Consider the following 18,823-nt stretch of genomic DNA (forward strand, 5'->3'; position numbering starts at 1 on the left):
TCCCCCCCCCTCCCAGCGGCTCATATAGGAGTGGGCATCAGTGGTCAGGAGGGCATCCAGGCAGTGCTGGCGTCTGACTACTCCTTCTCCCAGTTCCGCTTCCTCCAGCGCCTGCTGCTGGTCCACGGACGCTGGTCCTACCTCCGCATGTGTCGCTTCCTCTGCTACTTCTTCTACAAGAACTTTGCCTTCACCATGGTGCACTTCTGGTTTGGCTTCTTCTGTGGCTTCTCTGCCCAGGTGAGAGGTCAGGGGTGAGGGATCAGGAACGGGGGTTTAGAGGTGAGGGGTGAAGGCTTTTAGAAGTTGGGTCGAGCTAAATCGTTTTGACTGTCAAAAAAACACGTTAGGAGTGTTTAGGAGGAACTATAAGGGTTGAAGTGAAGACTCATGGGGCATGACGTTATATTTGGGCTTAAATGGGGTGAGGTTATCGTTCTTACTGTGTGTGTCTCTCTCCCTCTCACCCTCTCTCTCTATCTCTCTCTGTTATCTCCCTCCTACCCTCTGTCTCTCTCTTTTCTTTCTCTCTCTTTCTCTCTCTCTCGCTCTCTTTTTCCATCCCACTCTCACTTTCCCTCTCTCCAACCCTCTCTCTCTCTCTCTATCTTTCTCTCTCTCCCTCTCTCCATCCCTCTCTCATCCCTCTCTTCATCCTTCTCTCTCTTTCTATTTCTCTCTCTCTCAGACAGTATATGATCAGTACTTCATCACTCTCTATAACATCGTCTACACCTCTCTCCCCGTGCTGGCCATGGGAATATTTGACCAGGTGAGTCTCCCAAGCACACACACTCTGCCTCTGTACCCTTTGACCCCTGACCCTTGACCCCTGGTTGTTCCTCTTTCCCTCTGTAGGACGTCCCAGAGCAGCGTAGTCTGGAGTATCCTAAGCTGTATGAGCCAGGTCAGCTTAACCTGCTGTTCAACAAGAGAGAGTTCTTCATCTGTATAACCCAGGGTATCTACTCTAGTGTTGTGTTGTTCTTCATACCCTACGCCATCCTGTCCCACGGAACCCAGGGCACCGGGGAACCCCTCGCTGACTACCAGACCTTTGCTGTTACCACGGCCACCGCCCTGGTGATCGTGGTCAGTGTGCAGGTGAGCGGAGGGAAGGACTGTAGTATCCACTTCCTGTAGGCAACGTGTGTGTGTTTGAAGGTTTGCTACATATGATAAACCGGGTAGTTTGGGTCATGTGTATATCAGACAATATACCACGGTATTACGCAAAAAGACTTGTTTACTGTTGTAATTATGTTGGTAACCAGTTTATAATAGTAATAAGGCACCTCAGGGGTTTGTGATAATGGCCAATACACCACGGCTAAGGGCTGTTCCTAGGCACGACGCAGCGCAGAGTACAGCCTGGATACAGCTGTTAGTCATGTTATATTGGCCATATACCACAACCCCCCCCGAGGTGTCTTATTATATACAGTCTGATATACACCGGCTTTCAGTACAAACTGGGTGGTTAGAGGCCTGAATGCTGATTGGCTGAAAGCCGTGGTATATCAGACCATATACCACAGGTATGATAAAACATGTATTTTTACTCTTCTAATTACTCCGCATTGCGTCGTGCTTAAAAACAGCCGTTAACCGTGGTATATTGGCCATGCATAGTACCACAGCCCCTCACGCCTTATTGCTTAAATCTCTCTCTGTTTGTGTGTGGTGTGTGTGTGTGTGTGTGTGTGTGTGTGTGTGTGTGTGTGTGTGTGTGTGTGTGTGTGTGTGTGTGTGTGTGTAGATTGCTCTGGACACAGGCTACTGGACAGCCATCAACCATTTCTTTGTGTGGGGCTCTGTGGGCACCTTCTTCACCATCATGTTGGCCATGCACAGCCAGACTCTGTTCAGCATCTTTCCCAACCAGTTCCACTTCGTGGGCAGTGCCCAGAGCACACTGGTCCAGCCGCTGGTGTGGCTGACCATCGTCTTGACCACAGTGATCTGCATCGTTCCAGTTCTGGCGTTCCGATTCCTCAAACTGGACCTGAAACCACAGCTGTCTGACACGGTGAGAACAATATGCTTCTGGCCACACTGACAGCTCTCTGATACGGTGAGAACAATATGCTTCTGGCCACACTGACAGCTCTCTGACACGGTGAGAACAATATGCTTCTGGCCACACTCACAGCTCTCTGACACGGTGAGAACAATATGCTTCTGGCCACACTGACAGCTCTCTGACACGGTGAGAACAATATGCTTCTGGCCACACTCACAGCTCTCTGATACGGTGAGAACAATATGCTTCTGGCCACACTCACAGCTCTCTGACACGGTGAGAACAATATGCTTCTGGCCACACTCACAGCTCTCTGATACGGTGAGAACAATATGCTTCTGGCCACACTCACAGCTCTCTGACACGGTGAGAACAATATGCTTCTGGCCACACTCACAGCTCTCTGACACGGTGAGAACAACATGCTTCTGGCCACACTCACAGCTCTCTGATACGGTGAGAACAATATGCTTCTGGCCACACTCACAGCTCTCTGATACGGTGAGAACAATATGCTTCTGGCCACACTCACAGCTCTCTGATACGGTGAGAACAATATGCTTCTGGCCACACTCACAGCTCTCTGATACGGTGAGAACAATATGCTTCTGGCCACACTGACAGCTCTCTGACACGGTGAGAACAATATGCTTCTGGCCACACTCACAGCTCTCTGATACGGTGAGAACAATATGCTTCTGGCCACACTCACAGCTCTCTGATACGGTGAGAACAATATGCTTCTGGCCACACTCACAGCTCTCTGATACGGTGAGAACAATATGCTTCTGGCCACACTCACAGCTCTCTGACACGGTGAGAACAATATGCTTCTGGCCACACTCACAGCTCTCTGATACGGTGAGAACAATATGCTTCTGGCCACACTCACAGCTCTGATACGGTGAGAACAATATGCTTCTGGCCACACTCACAGCTCTCTGACACGGTGAGAACAATATGCTTCTGGCCACACTCACAGCTCTCTGACACGGTGAGAACAATATGCTTCTGGCCACACTCACAGCTCTCTGATACGGTGAGAACAATATGCTTCTGGCCACACTCACAGCTCTCTGACACGGTGAGAACAATATGCTTCTGGCCACACTCACAGCTCTCTGATACGGTGAGAACAATATGCTTCTGGCCACACTCACAGCTCTCTGACACGGTGAGAACAATATGCTTCTGGCCACACTCACAGCTCTCTGATACGGTGAGAACAATATGCTTCTGGCCACACTCACAGCTCTCTGACACGGTGAGAACAATATGCTTCTGGCCACACTCACAGCTCTCTGATACGGTGAGAACAATATGCTTCTGGCCACACTCACAGCTCTCTGATACGGTGAGAACAATATGCTTCTGGCCACACTCACAGCTCTCTGACACGGTGAGAACAATATGCTTCTGGCCACACTCACAGCTCTCTGACACGGTGAGAACAATATGCTTCTGGCCACACTGACAGCTCTCTGACACGGTGAGAACAATATGCTTCTGGCCACACTCACAGCTCTCTGACATGGTGAGAACAATATGCTTCTGGCCACACTCACAGCTCTCTGACACGGTGAGAACAATATGCTTCTGGCCACACTCACAGCTCTCTGATACGGTGAGAACAATATGCTTCTGGCCACACTCACAGCTCTGATACGGTGAGAACAATATGCTTCTGGCCACACTCACAGCTCTCTGACATGGTGAGAACAATATGCTTCTGGCCACACTCACAGCTCTCTGACAACGGTGAGAACAATATGCTTTCTGGCCACACTCACAGCTCTCTGACACGGTGAGAACAATATGCTTCTGGCCACACTCACAGCTCTCTGATACGGTGAGAACAATATGCTTCTGGCCACACTCACAGCTCTCTGACACGGTGAGAACAATATGCTTCTGGCCACACTCACAGCTCTCTGATACGGTGAGAACAATATGCTTCTGGCCACACTCACAGCTCTCTGACACGGTGAGAACAATATGCTTCTGGCCACACTCACAGCTCTCTGATACGGTGAGAACAATATGCTTCTGGCCACACTCACAGCTCTCTGACACGGTGGAGAACAATATGCTTCTGGCCACACTCACAGCTCTCTGATACGGTGAGAACAATATGCTTCTGGCCACACTCACAGCTCTCTGATACGGTGAGAACAATATGCTTCTGGCCACACTCACAGCTCTCTGACACGGTGAGAACAATATGCTTCTGGCCACACTCACAGCTCTCTGACACGGTGAGAACAATATGCTTCTGGCCACACTGACAGCTCTCTGACATGGTGAGAACAATATGCTTCTGGCCACACTCACAGCTCTCTGACATGGTGAGAACAATATGCTTCTGGCCACACTCACAGCTCTCTGACACGGTGAGAACAATATGCTTCTGGCCACACTCACAGCTCTCTGATACGGTGAGAACAATATGCTTCTGGCCACACTCACAGCTCTGATACGGTGAGAACAATATGCTTCTGGCCACACTCACAGCTCTCTGACATGGTGAGAACAATATGCTTCTGGCCACACTCACAGCTCTCTGACACGGTGAGAACAATATGCTTCTGGCCACACTCACAGCTCTCTGATACGGTGAGAACAATATGCTTCTGGCCACACTCACAGCTCTCTGACACGGTGAGAACAATATGCTTCTGGCCACACTCACAGCTCTCTGATACGGTGAGAACAATATGCTTCTGGCCACACTCACAGCTCTCTGACACGGTGAGAACAATATGCTTCTGGCCACACTCACAGCTCTCTGATACGGTGAGAACAATATGCTTCTGGCCACACTCACAGCTCTCTGACACGGTGAGAACAATATGCTTCTGGCCACACTCACAGCTCTCTGACACGGTGAGAACAATATGCTTCTGGCCACACTCACAGCTCTCTGATACGGTGAGAACAATATGCTTCTGGCCACACTCACAGCTCTCTGACACGGTGAGAACAATATGCTTCTGGCCACACTCACAGCTCTCTGATACGGTGAGAACAATATGCTTCTGGCCACACTCACAGCTCTGATACGGTGAGAACAATATGCTTCTGGCCACACTCACAGCTCTCTGACACGGTGAGAACAATATGCTTCTGGCCACACTCACAGCTCTGATACGGTGAGAACAATATGCTTCTGGCCACACTCACAGCTCTCTGATACGGTGAGAACAATATGCTTCTGGCCACACTCACAGCTCTGATACGGTGAGAACAATATGCTTCTGGCCACACTCACAGCTCTGATACGGTGAGAACAATATGCTTCTGGCCACACTCACAGCTCTCTGACACGGTGAGAACAATATGCTTCTGGCCACACTCACAGCTCTCTGACACGGTGAGAACAATATGCTTCTGGCCACACTGACAGCTCTCTGACACGGTGAGAACAATATGCTTCTGGCCACACTCACACACTTCACACACACACTGTACATCCCTCCTTGATCCAACACATCCTAATCACTGATCCTAATCACTGATCCTACTCACTGATCCTAATCACTGATCCTACTCACTAACACATTGGATAGGTGAAAACAGGAGTTAAACTCCAGATAGCATTCACCAATTGCCAGGCTGTCATTGTAAATAAGTGTTTGTTCTTAGTTGACCTGCCTGGTAAAATAAAGGTAAAATAAAATAGTAATTCAGTCATGTGAAATCAGTGGAAGGGATGAAGAATGGATGCTGGATCATGACCACTTCTTTATGATCCTCTGTTCCTGTCTCAAAGTCTTCAGTCTGACCTTCAAACTGATCTTCAGGTTGACCTTCAATCTGATTTTCAGTTTGATCTTTAGTATGACCTTCAATGTGACCTTCAATATGATCTTCTGTCTGAACTTCAATCTGACTTTCAATCTTACTTTCAGTGTGACTTTCAGTCTGATTTTCAGTATGTTCTTCAGTCTGACCTTCAGTATTTCCTTCAGTCTGATCTTCAGTATGTTCTTCAGTCTGACCTTCAGTATTTCCTTCAGTCTGACCTTCAGTATTTCCTTCAGTCTGACCTTCAGTATGTTCTTCAGTCTGACCTTCAGTATTTCCTTCAGTCTGACCTTCAGTATTTTCCTTCAGTCTGACTTTCAGTATTTCCTTCAGTCAGACCTTCAGTATGTTCTTCAGTCTGACCTTCAGTATTTCCTTCAGTCTGACCTTCAGTATTTTTACTTCAGTCTGACCTTCAGTATTTTCCTTCAGTCTGACCTTCAATATGTTTTTCAGTCTGACCTTCAGTATTTCCTTCAGTCTGACCTTCAGTATTTCCTTCAGTCAGACCTTCAGTATTTTCCTTCAGTCTGACCTTCAGTATTTCCTTCAGTCTGACCTTCAGTATTTTCCTTCAGTCTGATCTTCAGTATTTCCTTCAGTCTGACCTTCAGTATGTTCTTCTGTCTGACCTTTAATCTGACTTTCATTGTGACCTTTTGTCTGACCTTCAATCTGATTTTCAGTGTGACCTTCAGCCTGGCTTTCAGTCTGACCGTCAGTCTGACCTTCAGTCGGCCTTCAGTCTGGCCTTCAGTCTGGCCTTCAGTGTGACCTTCAGTGCAACCTTCAGTGTGACCTTCCGTCTGACCTTCAGCCCGGTCTTCAGTCTGACCTTCAGTCTAACTTTCAGTCTGTCAGCCATGCCTCCTGTCTTCTCTCTATACTATTGTGATTCTGTCTGTTTGTCTCTTCATTGATGTGACAGAAATCCCACCAATGCCCCCTAACTCTACCAATGATTAACTGTTTGTGCGTACGCCACCACTCTCTGTATCCCGTCACATCTCTTCTCTGTAAATATTGACTCAGAACGAGTCTGTGTCTATCCTACAGACATGAATATAACTTAATGCCCTCTAGAACAGCTGTCCCTATCACCTTATAATACGTCATTATCACTAGGGTTTAAAATTGTCCAAAAACATTCTACACGTTCTACACATCCTTCCTGAGAATATTGCAACTGGTAGTGAGAGGAAGCCCAGTGGTTGACATTGGGAGAAAATGGGAGAAGATGGAAGGAGATGGATTTTGGCCAACATTCTGTACATTTTCTCATCGGGGAAACTTTTGACCTCAATACAGTTTCCTGTCCCCAAAACTAAAATCTGTTATGAACAGAGTGGACTACTTTTTGTAGATTTTAACGTTTGCCAAAGTTGTAAAAAATGGCATTGTTTAGAGGGAATGCAAAGGCTAATTGAGTTATTGCACACACTCACTCCACAGAGTAGGCGTTTTCTAATGGAAATATGCAGATGTATGCTGGAACGAGCTAATAGGATCTCGCTAGCTTGTGCTTGGCTCTGCCCACCATTTTGCTTGTTCTGCCCACTATGACTCATTTGTTTCAATTGGAAAGACAGGATGTGGTCTATTTTGGTTTAGTTATAAAAAATATTTGATTTTACCACTGTAAATTGAGAAATACGGACAGGAAACTAATGGTTTATTGTTGTATTTGTCACAATTTACTCAACTCAAAGTTCTGTCAAAGTCACCACAACATTTGTTGATGTAGCCTAAATGTAGGCGTAAAATATGATGAGGTTATTAGCCTACATGCTAATGCTAATGTTATTTGTTTTAGCTTACCCATAACTTTGACTGAAAGATGCCAGCCAGCTTGTTGGCTCTTTTCACTCCCCCTGGACCTGGCTATCAGGGGAATTCAGAAGGTTGTGGTTTATAACCTGGACCTGGCTATCAGGGGGATTCAGAAGGTTGTGGTTTATAACCTGGACCTGGCTATCAGGGGGAATTCAGAAAGTTGTAGTTTATAACCTGGATCTGGCTATCAGGGGGATTCAGAAGGTTGTGGTTTATAACCTGGACCTGGCTATCAGGGGAATTCAGAAGGTTGTGGTTTATAACCTGGACCTGGCTATCAGGGGGATTCAGAAGGTTGTGGTTTATAACCTGGACCTGGCTATCAGGGGGAATTCAGAAAGTTGTAGTTTATAACCTGGATCTGGCTATCAGGGGGATTCAGAAAGTTGTGGTTTATAACCTGGACCTGGCTATCAGGGGGATTCAGAAGGTTGTGGTTTATGACCTGGACCTGGCTATCAGGGGAATTCAGAAGGCTGTGGTTTATGACCTAGACCTGGCTATCAGGGGGATTCAGAAGGTTGTGGTTTATGATCTGGACCTGGCTATCAGGGGAATTCAGAAGGCTGTGGTTTATGACCTGGACCTGGCTATCAGGGGGATTCAGAAGGTTGTGGTTTATGACCTGGACCTGGCTATCAGGGGGATTCAGAAGGTTGTGGTTTATGACCTGGACCTGGCTATCAGGGGGATTCAGAAGGTTGTGGTTTATGACCTGGACCTGGCTATCAGGGGGATTCAGAAGGTTGTGGTTTATAACCTGGACATGGCTATCGGGGGAATTCAGAAGGCTGTGGTTTATAACCTGGACCTAGCTATCGGGGGAATTCAGAAGGTTGTGGTTTATAACCTGGACCTGGCTATCAGGGGGATTCAGAAGGTTGTGGTTTATGACCTGGACCTGGCTATCAGGGGGATTCAGAAGGTTGTGGTTTATGACCTGGACCTGGCTATCAGGGGGATTCAGAAGGTTGTGGTTTATGACCTGGACCTGGCTATCAGGGCGATTCAGAAGGTTGTGGTTTATGACCTGGACCTGGCTATCAGGGGGATTCAGAAGGTTGTGGTTTATGACCTGGACCTGGCTATCAGGGGGATTCAGAAGGTTGTGGTTTATAACCTGGACATGGCTATCAGGGGAATTCAGAAGGCTGTGGTTTATAACCTGGACCTAGCTATCGGGGGAATTCAGAAGGTTGTGGTTTATAACCTGGACCTGGCTATCAGGGGGATTCAGAAGGTTGTGGTTTATGACCTGGACCTGGCTATCAGGGGAATTCAGAAGGTTGTGGTTTATGACCTGGACCTGGCTATCAGGGGGATTCAGAAGGTTGTGGTTTATGACCTGGACCTGGTTATCAGGGGGATTCAGAAGGTTGTGGTTTATAACCTGTACCTGGCTATCAGGGGAATTCAGAAGGTTGTGGTTTATGACCTGGACCTGGCTATCAGGGGGATTCAGAAGGTTGTGGTTTATAACCTGGACCTGGCTATCGGGGAATTCAGAAGGTTGTGGTTTATGACCTGGACCTGTCTATCAGGGGAATTCAGAAGGTTGTGGTTTATGACCTGGACCTGGCTATCAGGGGGGTTCAGAAGGTTGTGGTTTTTGACCTGGACCTGGCTATCAGGGGGATTCAGAAGGTTGTGGTTTATGACCTGGACCTGGCTATCAGGGGAATTCAGAAGGTTGTGGTTTATGACCTGGACCTGGCTATCAGGGGGATTCAGAAGGTTGTGGTTTATAACCTGGACCTGGCTATCAGGGGAATTCAGAAGGCTGTGGTTTATAACCTGGACCTAGCTATCAGGGGAATTCAGAAGGTTGTGGTTTATAACCTGGACCTGGCTATCAGGGGGATTCAGAAGGTTGTGGTTTATGACCTGGACCTGGCTATCAGGGGAATTCAGAAGGTTGTGGTTTATGACCTGGACCTGGCTATCAGGGGGATTCAGAAGGTTGTGGTTTATGACCTGGACCTGGCTATCAGGGGAATTCAGAAGGTTGTGGTTTATGACCTGGACCTGGCTATCAGGGAGATTCAGAAGGTTGTGGTTTATGACCTGGACCTGGTTATCAGGGGGATTCAGAAGGTTGTGGTTTATAACCTGTACCTGGATATCAGGGGAATTCAGAAGGTTGTGGTTTATGACCTGGACCTGGCTATCAGGGGGATTCAGAAGGTTGTGGTTTATAACCTGGACCTGGCTATCGGGGAATTCAGAAGGTTGTGGTTTATGACCTGGACCAGGCTATCAGGGGGATTCAGAAGGTTGTGGTTTATGACCTGGACCTGGCTATCAGGGGGATTCAGAAGGTTGTGGTTTATAACCTGGACCTGGCTATCAGGGGAATTCAGAAGGCTGTGGTTTATAACCTGGACCTAGCTATCGGGGGAATTCAGAAGGTTGTGGTTTATAACCTGGACCTGGCTAACAGGGGGATTCAGAAGGTTGTGGTTTATGACCTGGACCTGGCTATCAGGGGAATTCAGAAGGTTGTGGTTTATGACCTGGACCTGGCTATCAGGGGGATTCAGAAGGTTGTGGTTTATGACCTGGTTATCAGGGGGATTCAGAAGGTTGTGGTTTATAACCTGTATCTGGCTATCAGGGGAATTCAGAAGGTTGTGGTTTATGACCTGGACCTGGCTATCAGGGGGATTCAGAAGGTTGTGGTTCATAACCTGGACCTGGCTATCGGGGAATTCAGAAGGTTGTGGTTTATGACCTGGACCTGTCTATCAGGGGAATTCAGAAGGTTGTGGTTTATGACCTGGACCTGGCTATCAGGGGGGTTCAGAAGGTTGTGGTTTTTGACCTGGACCTGGCTATCAGGGGGATTCAGAAGGTTGTGGTTTATGACCTGGACCTGGCTATCAGGGGAATTCAGAAGGTTGTGGTTTATGACCTGGACCTGGCTATCAGGGGGATTCAGAAGGTTGTGGTTTTTGACCTGGACCTGGCTATCAGGGGAATTCAGAAGGTTGTTTATGACCTGGACCTGGCTATCAGGGGGATTCAGAAGGTTGTGGTTTATGACCTGGACCTGGCTATCAGGGGAATTCAGAAGATTGTGGTTTATAACCTGGACCTGGCTATCAGGGGAATTCAGAAGATTGTGGTTTATGACCTGGACCTGGCTATCAGGGGGATTCAGAAGGTTGTTGTTTATAACCTGGACCTGGCTATCAGGAGGATTCAGAAGGTTGTGGTTTATAACCTAGACCTGGCTATCAGGGGGATTCAGAAGGTTGTGCTTTATAACCTGGACCTGGCTATCAGGGGAATTCAGAAGATTGTGGTTTATAACCTGGACCTGGCTATCAGGGGGATTCAGAAGGTTGTGGTTTATAACCTGGACCTGGCTATCAGGGGGATTCAGAAGGTTGTGGTTTATAACCTGGACCAGGCTATCAGGGGGATTCAGAAGGTTGTGGTTTATAACCTGGACCTGGCTATCAGGGGGATTCAGAAGGTTGTGGTTTATAACCTGGACCTGGCTATCAGGGGGATTCAGAAGGTTGTGGTGTATAACCTGGACCTGGCTATCAGGGGGATTCAGAAGGTTGTGGTTTATAACCTGGACCTGGCTATCAGGGGGATTCAGAAGATTGTGCTTTATAACCTGGACCTGGCTATCAGGGGAATTCAGAAGATTGTGGTTTATAACCTGGACCTGGCTATCAGGGGGATTCAGACGGTTGTGGTTTATGACCTGGACCTGGCTATCAGGGGGATTCAGAAGGTTGTGGTTTATAACCTGGACCTGGCTATCAGGGTGATTCAGAAGGTTGTGGTTTATAACCTGGACCTGGCTATCAGGGGGATTCAGAAGGTTGTGGTTTATAACCTGGACCTGGCTATCAGGGGGATTCAGAAGGTTGTGGTTTATAACCTGGACCTGGCTATCAGGGTGATTCAGAAGGTTGTGGTTTATAACCTGGACCTGGCTATCAGGGGGATTCAGAAGGTTGTGGTTTATAACCTGGACCTGGCTATCAGGGGGATTCAGAAGGTTGTGGTTTATAACCTGGACCTGGCTATCAGGGGGATTCAGAAGGTTGTAGCTTATCATAACCTGCTCATTGTGGTCACTTTGTCGGAGGGAACATATCAGATGTTCCACTAAACAAACAGACAAGGTAATAGGCCTAGTAGTGGAGGACAGCACAGCGGCTGATCAAATCCCTGCCAGTCTGACTAGTCCAGCCTGTCTACTCATTTTTGTTGTTGTAACATCATGGAACAATGTTGCAAATGTCTATTTCCTAAGGGAGTTTGTGGACACAATGTACCTACCATTTTGTTAACAGTGAGTATGGCTGGAGCTTTGTGAATGTGAGATGGAGTTTGCCTTCAGTAACTGTGTCAACAGGTCGCGTGTAGCCTACACATGATAGTCAACAATGCAGTTTATGGAAGTCATGTATGTAAGTGATGTTTTCTACTGAGGACTATGTTGAGCAGGCCTATAGGCTAAATATGGTTGGCTGCTAGCGTTGTGATGACTGGTCTAATGTAGGTTGTGAAGCCAGGGAGTCGATATGTTCGCTTCATGCATGCACCTATCGTGCATATTTAGTATTTTTGCATTAGTGCTGCATAACATGTTTTAATTATTGGTCTACAGGACCCGTCAATATTTCTCTCCTGAAACGGGAAGGAGCTTGGTCAGGAAGTCCCAGGATACCGGTCACCTGTATTAAACCCTACATATCCCTTTATACTAGGAAATAACACTCCTCTGTGTCCTCTCTACCCTCTACCTCTCCCTTTCCCCCCTCCCCCTCTACCTCCCCTGTCCTCCCTTCTCCCTCCCCCTCTACCTCCCCTGCTCTCCCTTCTCCCTCCCCCTCTACCTCCCCCTTTCCCCCCTCCCCCGCTACCTCCCCTGCTCTCCCTTCTCCCCCTCCCCCCTCCACCTCTCCCTTTCCCCCCTCCCCCTCTACCTCCCCTGCTCTCCCTCCCCCTCTACCTCCCCTGCTCTCCCTTCTCCCGCCCCCTCTACCTCCCCTGCTCTCCCTTCTCCCCCCTCCCCCTCTACCTCCCTTCTCCCCCCTCCCCCGCCACCTCCCCTGCTCTCCCTTCTCCCCCCTCCCCCTCTATCTCCCCTGCTCTCCCTTCTCCCCCCTCCCCCGCTACCTCTCCCCCCTCCCCTCTACCTCCCCTGCTCTCCCTTCTCCCCCCTCCCCCGCCACCTCCCCTGCTCTCCCTTCTCCCCCCTCTACCTCCCCTGCTCTCCCTTCTCCCCCCTCCCCCGCTACCTCTCCCCCCTCCCCCTCTACCTCCCCTGCTCTCCCTTCTCCCTCCCCCTCTATCTCCCCTGCTCTCCCTTCTACCCCTCCCCCTCTACCTCCCCTGCTCTCCCTTCTCCCCCTCCCCCTCTACCTCCCCTGCTCTCCCTTCTCCCCCCTCCCCCTCTACCTCCCCTGCTCTCCCTTCTCCCCCCTCCCCCGCTACCTCTCCCCCCTCCCCCTCTACCTCCCCTTCTCTCCCTTCTCCCTCCCCCTCTACCTCCCCTGCTCTCCCTTCTACTCCTCCCCCTGTACCTCCCCTGCTCTCCCTTCTCCCCCCTCCCCCTCTACCTCCCCTGCTCTCCCTTCTCCCCCCTCCCCCTCTACCTCCCCTGCTCTCACCCTCTTCCCCCTCCCCCGCTACCTCTCCCCCCTCCCCCTCTACCTCCCCTGCTCTGCCTTCTCCCTCCCCCTGTACCTCCCCTGCTCTCCCTTCTCCCCCCTCCCCCTCTACCTCCCCTGCTCTCCCTTCTCCCCCCTCCCCCTCTACCTCCCCTGCTCTCACCCTCTTCCCCCTCCAGGTGCGTTACACCCAGCTGGTGCGTCAGAAGACGAGGAAGCCAGCGGGTCGATGCATGGGAGGAGTCAGGGGCGGGGTCGGGGGCATGCCTGAGGGTCGTCTGGGGGCGAGGGGCGGGTCCAGGAGGTCAGGATATGCCTTTGCCCACCAGGAGGGATTTGGGGAGCTCATCACCTCTGGGAAGAACATGAGACTGTCCTCCCTGGCCCTGGCCAACTTTGCCTCCAGACACAGCTCCAGCTGGATAGACACCCTGCGCAAAAAGAAACACTCAAACACACATCCCCCCCAGAGCGCCTCAGGAGAGAGCAGCCCAGCACCTAGCTATGTGTCTGGATCGGTTCCCCCCCTGTCCAATTCATCCTCTCTCCTGGGGGGGTCGCAGGACACTCCCCTGGAGGAGGGAACACACACGCTGCCTGTCATACTCCCACAGGTGGCTTCTGGCCCTCCCACAAACACACCTCCAGCGTTAGCTCCAGCCCAGGTCCCCTCTACTGACGCTCTCACCCCCACCTCGGTGAGGAGTCCTGGGGGAGACTCAGTTGGTGGCTGGAACCTTAGTCTGGGCGCTGTACAGGTGAGATATTGTCATCTTCTTTAATCTGTTTCTCACACACACAACCTCACACACAACCTCACACACACAACCTCACACACAACCTCACACACAACCTCACACACAACCTCACACACACAACCTCACACACAACCTCACACACAACCTCACACACACAACCTCACACACAACCTCACACACAACCTCACACACAACCTCACACACACAACCTCACACACAACCTCACACACAACCTCACACACACAATCTCACACACAACCTCACACACACAACCTCACACACAACCTCACACACACAACCTCACACACACAACCTCACACACACAACCTCACACACAACCTCACACACACAACCTCACACACACAACCTCACACACACACAACCTCACACACAACCTCACACACAACCTCACACACACAACCTCACACACAACCTCACACACAACCTCACACACAACCTCACACACACAACCTCACACACAACCTCACACACACAACCTCACACACAACCTCACACACACAACCTCACACACAACCTCACACACACAACCTCACACACAACCTCACACACACAACCACACATAACCTCACACACATAACCTCACACACAACCTCACACACAACCTCACACACAACCTCACACACACAACCTCACACACATAACCTCACACACAACCTCACACACATAACCTCACACACATAACCTCACACACAACCTCACACACACAACCTCACACATAACCTCACACACACAACCTCACACACAACCTCACACACACAACCTCACACACAACCTCACACACACAACCTCACACACAACCTCACACACAACAGTAACCGTCTGTTCCACCTTTCCTGCAGGAGGCTCTATTTGGTTGGAGGGGCGGTGCCTCTCGCACCAGCGGAACCAGCAGCCCGGGACCTCCCCTTGTTCCCAAGGAAAACAACCACACCGTGTGAGACGGATGGACAGATGATAGAAAGAAGAAGGACAGGCTGTCTTATCCCACTGGATTCTCTTGGAATACGTGAAGAAATACTGCATTTGGAAGTTTGGAATACTGAAGTTGGAATGTTAGAATGGCACTCACCCTGGGTTAGGAAGCGATCCAAAGTGGCAGCCATTGTAGGCGGAAGGCATACACACCCATCCACACCCACTGGTATTTGTATGACACTGTCGTTGCAATAGTGTTGGTACATATATGTATGTGTCTGAAAGATAGTGTGTGGTAGTTGTGATAGACATGCTCAAACTACCCACAACCCACTTCTCTGTCTTCTTCAACCAATGAGGCGGACTGAAAGAAGCACTTCTTCATGCAAATGATGTAACCATCTGCTGAAGAGCTTGGTACCACAGGGATCCGGAGAGAAACCCCGCCTCAACAACACCACTGTGGTTCAGACATGACTATACTATTTATACAATGGATCATATGTCATAACATATCAGATTGGTTCAAAACAAAGTATTGAATTGAGTCTTTATGACAGAAAAGAGGTTCAATTGATCGTCAGAACGGTGGTGAATTGAGTCTTTATGACAGAAGAGAGATTAATTTGATCGTCAGAAAGGTGGTGAATTGAGTCTTTATGACAGAAGAGAGATTAATTTGATCGTCAGAAAGGTGGTGAATTGAGTCTTTATGATAGAAGAGAGAGAGGTTCATTTGATCATCAGAAAGGTGGTGAATTGAGTCTTTATGACAGAAGAGAGGTTAATTTGATCGTCAGAAAGGTGGTGAATTGAGTCTTTATGACAGAAGAGAGATTAATTTGATCGTCAGAAAGGTGGTGAATTGAGTCTTTATGACAGAAGAGAGGTTCATTTCATCGTCAGAAAGGTGGTGAATTAAGATGAAATAGCAGAATGAGTGTTTTTTATGATCAGCTGTTGTTAGACATAGTACTCCAATACACCTGTCTGTATCCAGCTGTTAACCAATCATAAACATGTCTCTAATAGGCCAAGTAATGCTATCTACCTTCTCTAATAATGTATGACACAGTGTAAACCAATGCAGTAGTGTAGAGCTGTCCCTCTAACCTGTACAGTCTGTATGAGGAAGGTCTCTGGAACCTTATCAGTGGTCCTGGTCTTTGTATTCATGGTTACATATTGCTGTGTCACCATGCCCAAAGACTTAGTCAAACCAGACAGGCTGCACAATCCTACACTCTTATGGGTACATACTACTGTACATTCTCTATCTGTCTGCCTGACTGTCTGCCTGACTGTCTGTCTGTCTGACATTTTCACATACATAGTCCATCTGTTGTTTTAGCCAATAACTTGGCAGGACACTGAGGGGTTCAGTCAGCCAACCAATGACTGAAGAATGCAGGATGCTGTCCTTGCTGGAATGTTGTAGTATATGTCATCATAAGTTAATGGGCGGAGCTTCTGTGTTCACTATAGTTCTCAGTGAGAACGCCATTTTAAGCTTACAGGACACAGCAAGACTCCTCTTCGTCATGTTCTTCTTCATCCTCCTCCACTGCACCATATTGGTGACCTGCTGCTGGGCCCACAGACAGAACTACAGTTATATCTCAGACTCTGAGCCCCACCTGTACTGGGCTTAAGAGAGAGGAGATGGACTTCTAACAAAAACCTGGACCTCCATGTTGCTTTGGGGCGGACCGAGTGTGTGGGAAAGTATGCTAATATGGGCTTATACAGTCAGACAGTAACCTGTAGTTACCTAGAGACTGAGCTGGTCTAGGAACAGGAGAACGTGTTAATGAATGGAGGCTTGAGAGGGAGGGATCAGGGATGTTATTATTAAGCCTTAATAAATCCACAGTATTGATGATCAACCCAATTCATCCCTCTACTAGGCATGTCATCATGTAGCGTATTCCTTCTATACAGCAGGGGGAAACAAACCTGTTGTACTCTACAGCATACAGCTTCTGGTTAGAAAGATATAGGGTGAAACCAGATGAGACAGCTGTTGTACTCTACAGCATACAGCTTCTGGTTAGAAAGATATAGGGTGAAACCAGATGAGACAGCTGTTGTACTCTACAGCATACAGCTTCTGGTTAGAAAGATATAGGGTGAAACCAGATGAGACAGCTGTTGTACTCTACAGCATACAGCTTCTGGTTAGAAAGATATAGGGTGAAACTAGGTGAGACAGCTGTTGTACTCTACAGCATACAGCTTCTGGTTAGAAAGATATAGGGTGAAACCAGATGAGACAGCTGTTGTACTCTACATCATACAGCTTCTGGTTAGAAAGATATAGGGTGAAACCAGATGAGACAGCTGTTGTACTCTACAGCATACAGCTTCTGGTTAGAAAGATATAGGGTGAAACCAGATGAGACAGCTGTTGTACTCTACAGCATACAGCTTCTGGTTAGAAAGATATAGGGTGAAACTAGGTGAGACAGCTGTTGTACTCTACAGCATACAGCTTCTGGTTAGAAAGATATAGGGTGAAACCAGATGAGACAGCTGTTGTACTCTACAGCATACAGCTTCTGGTTAGAAAGATATAGGGTGAAACTAGGTGAGACAGCTGTTGTACTCTACAGCAGTGGTATTCAAAGTCCAGGTCTCGAGTGAACTGCAGTTGGATCGCAGCAAAAAAAAATATATATATATATATTTTAGGAACAAAAAATGAAGAGTACAGATTATTGTATGGGTCAACATAAAAACTTTTTGAGAAAGATAATTAGAAAAATATAATGTATTTATTGTTTTCTTTTAATTTTGATAAGAGATGAACATGTAATGAATTGAAGGTTATTTGTTGATGTAAAAATCGGAATTTACAGATTTTAAGGTTATGTTATTTGTTTTGGGGTGGGATGAGGTCGCAAAAAAATTTTGTGTCAGGAGAAAATGGGGACCCAGCTGAACAAGTTTGAATACCACTGTTCTACAGCATACAGCCTCTGGTTAGAAAGATTATAGGGTGAAAGCAGCACAACCAGTCTCTGCTGGACCTGTCTCTCCCTGCTGTAGAGGGCTCAAACCACCTGTAAGTCAGTGCAACACAATATCACTCTCAATTTGTGCAAATATGTACAAAAAGTATTTCAGCAGATTTTGTGCGTTTTTATGTGGCTTAATTTTTGTGAAAATACAAAAAGAATTGCTCGAATAACTTTCAAAAGATTGTTCCTAGGTTTGCCCCCCAAAAATGCATTTTCCTATGAATGAAGTTGCACAAAAATGTGTCTTCACACGAATTAAGCCTCACTAAAAACAAACAAAATCTGCTTAAATACTTTTTGTACATATTTGCTCGAGTTGAGTGTGAGATTGTGTTGCAACGTGTTATAAAGTGCTTGAATTGGGCCAGAACGCAACAGTACTGAGTATCGCACCTCAAATGTATTACTGTTTTGAGTTTTGGCCCCTCTTACAGAGTTTTGCTTTAAAATACTGTGGCGTTCTGCCAGTGGCACATAATTATAAACAGTAGGGACACCCAAAATAAGTACTGTCACCTATTTCAGTCCACTTCAAGCACTGGTGTTATAGATAGATACAGCAGGTTGATGTTGGGTTTCAGTGAGAACGTTCAAGTTAAGAAAGTTAATCAAGTCTTTGTCAATCCAAAGAGGAAGTGTCAACTGAAATATAATTATTTACAGTTGACATCAAAGTATGATTTCATTTGTAGTGTGACTGTACGGGGAATAATGTTTATAATAAGGGAAACAATCAATCTAACCTATTTATAGCACTTATTACAGACGTTTGTCTCAACCCGGGCCTTATCTCCAGAACCAAAAGAGCAA

At 47.7% G+C, this 18,823-nt stretch overlaps 1 protein-coding gene across 1 annotated transcript; it reads left to right on the forward strand.

Moving 5' to 3' along the window:
• Nucleotides 1-12: 12 nt before the first annotated feature.
• On the forward strand, nt 13-18,680 carry LOC115165935 (phospholipid-transporting ATPase ID; the record flags this gene model as incomplete). The annotated part of the gene is made up of 6 exons (XM_029719469.1): nt 13-240; nt 689-772; nt 859-1,104; nt 1,760-2,029; nt 13,479-14,057; nt 14,918-18,680. Coding segments are annotated over 6 exons (1,506 nt in total), but the record flags the coding sequence as incomplete, so codon positions are not given.
• Between the last annotated feature and the right edge of the window lie 143 nt (nt 18,681-18,823).

Source organism: Salmo trutta, chromosome 3 (genome assembly GCF_901001165.1).
Source record: "Salmo trutta chromosome 3, fSalTru1.1, whole genome shotgun sequence".
Taxonomy (NCBI): domain Eukaryota; kingdom Metazoa; phylum Chordata; class Actinopteri; order Salmoniformes; family Salmonidae; genus Salmo; species Salmo trutta.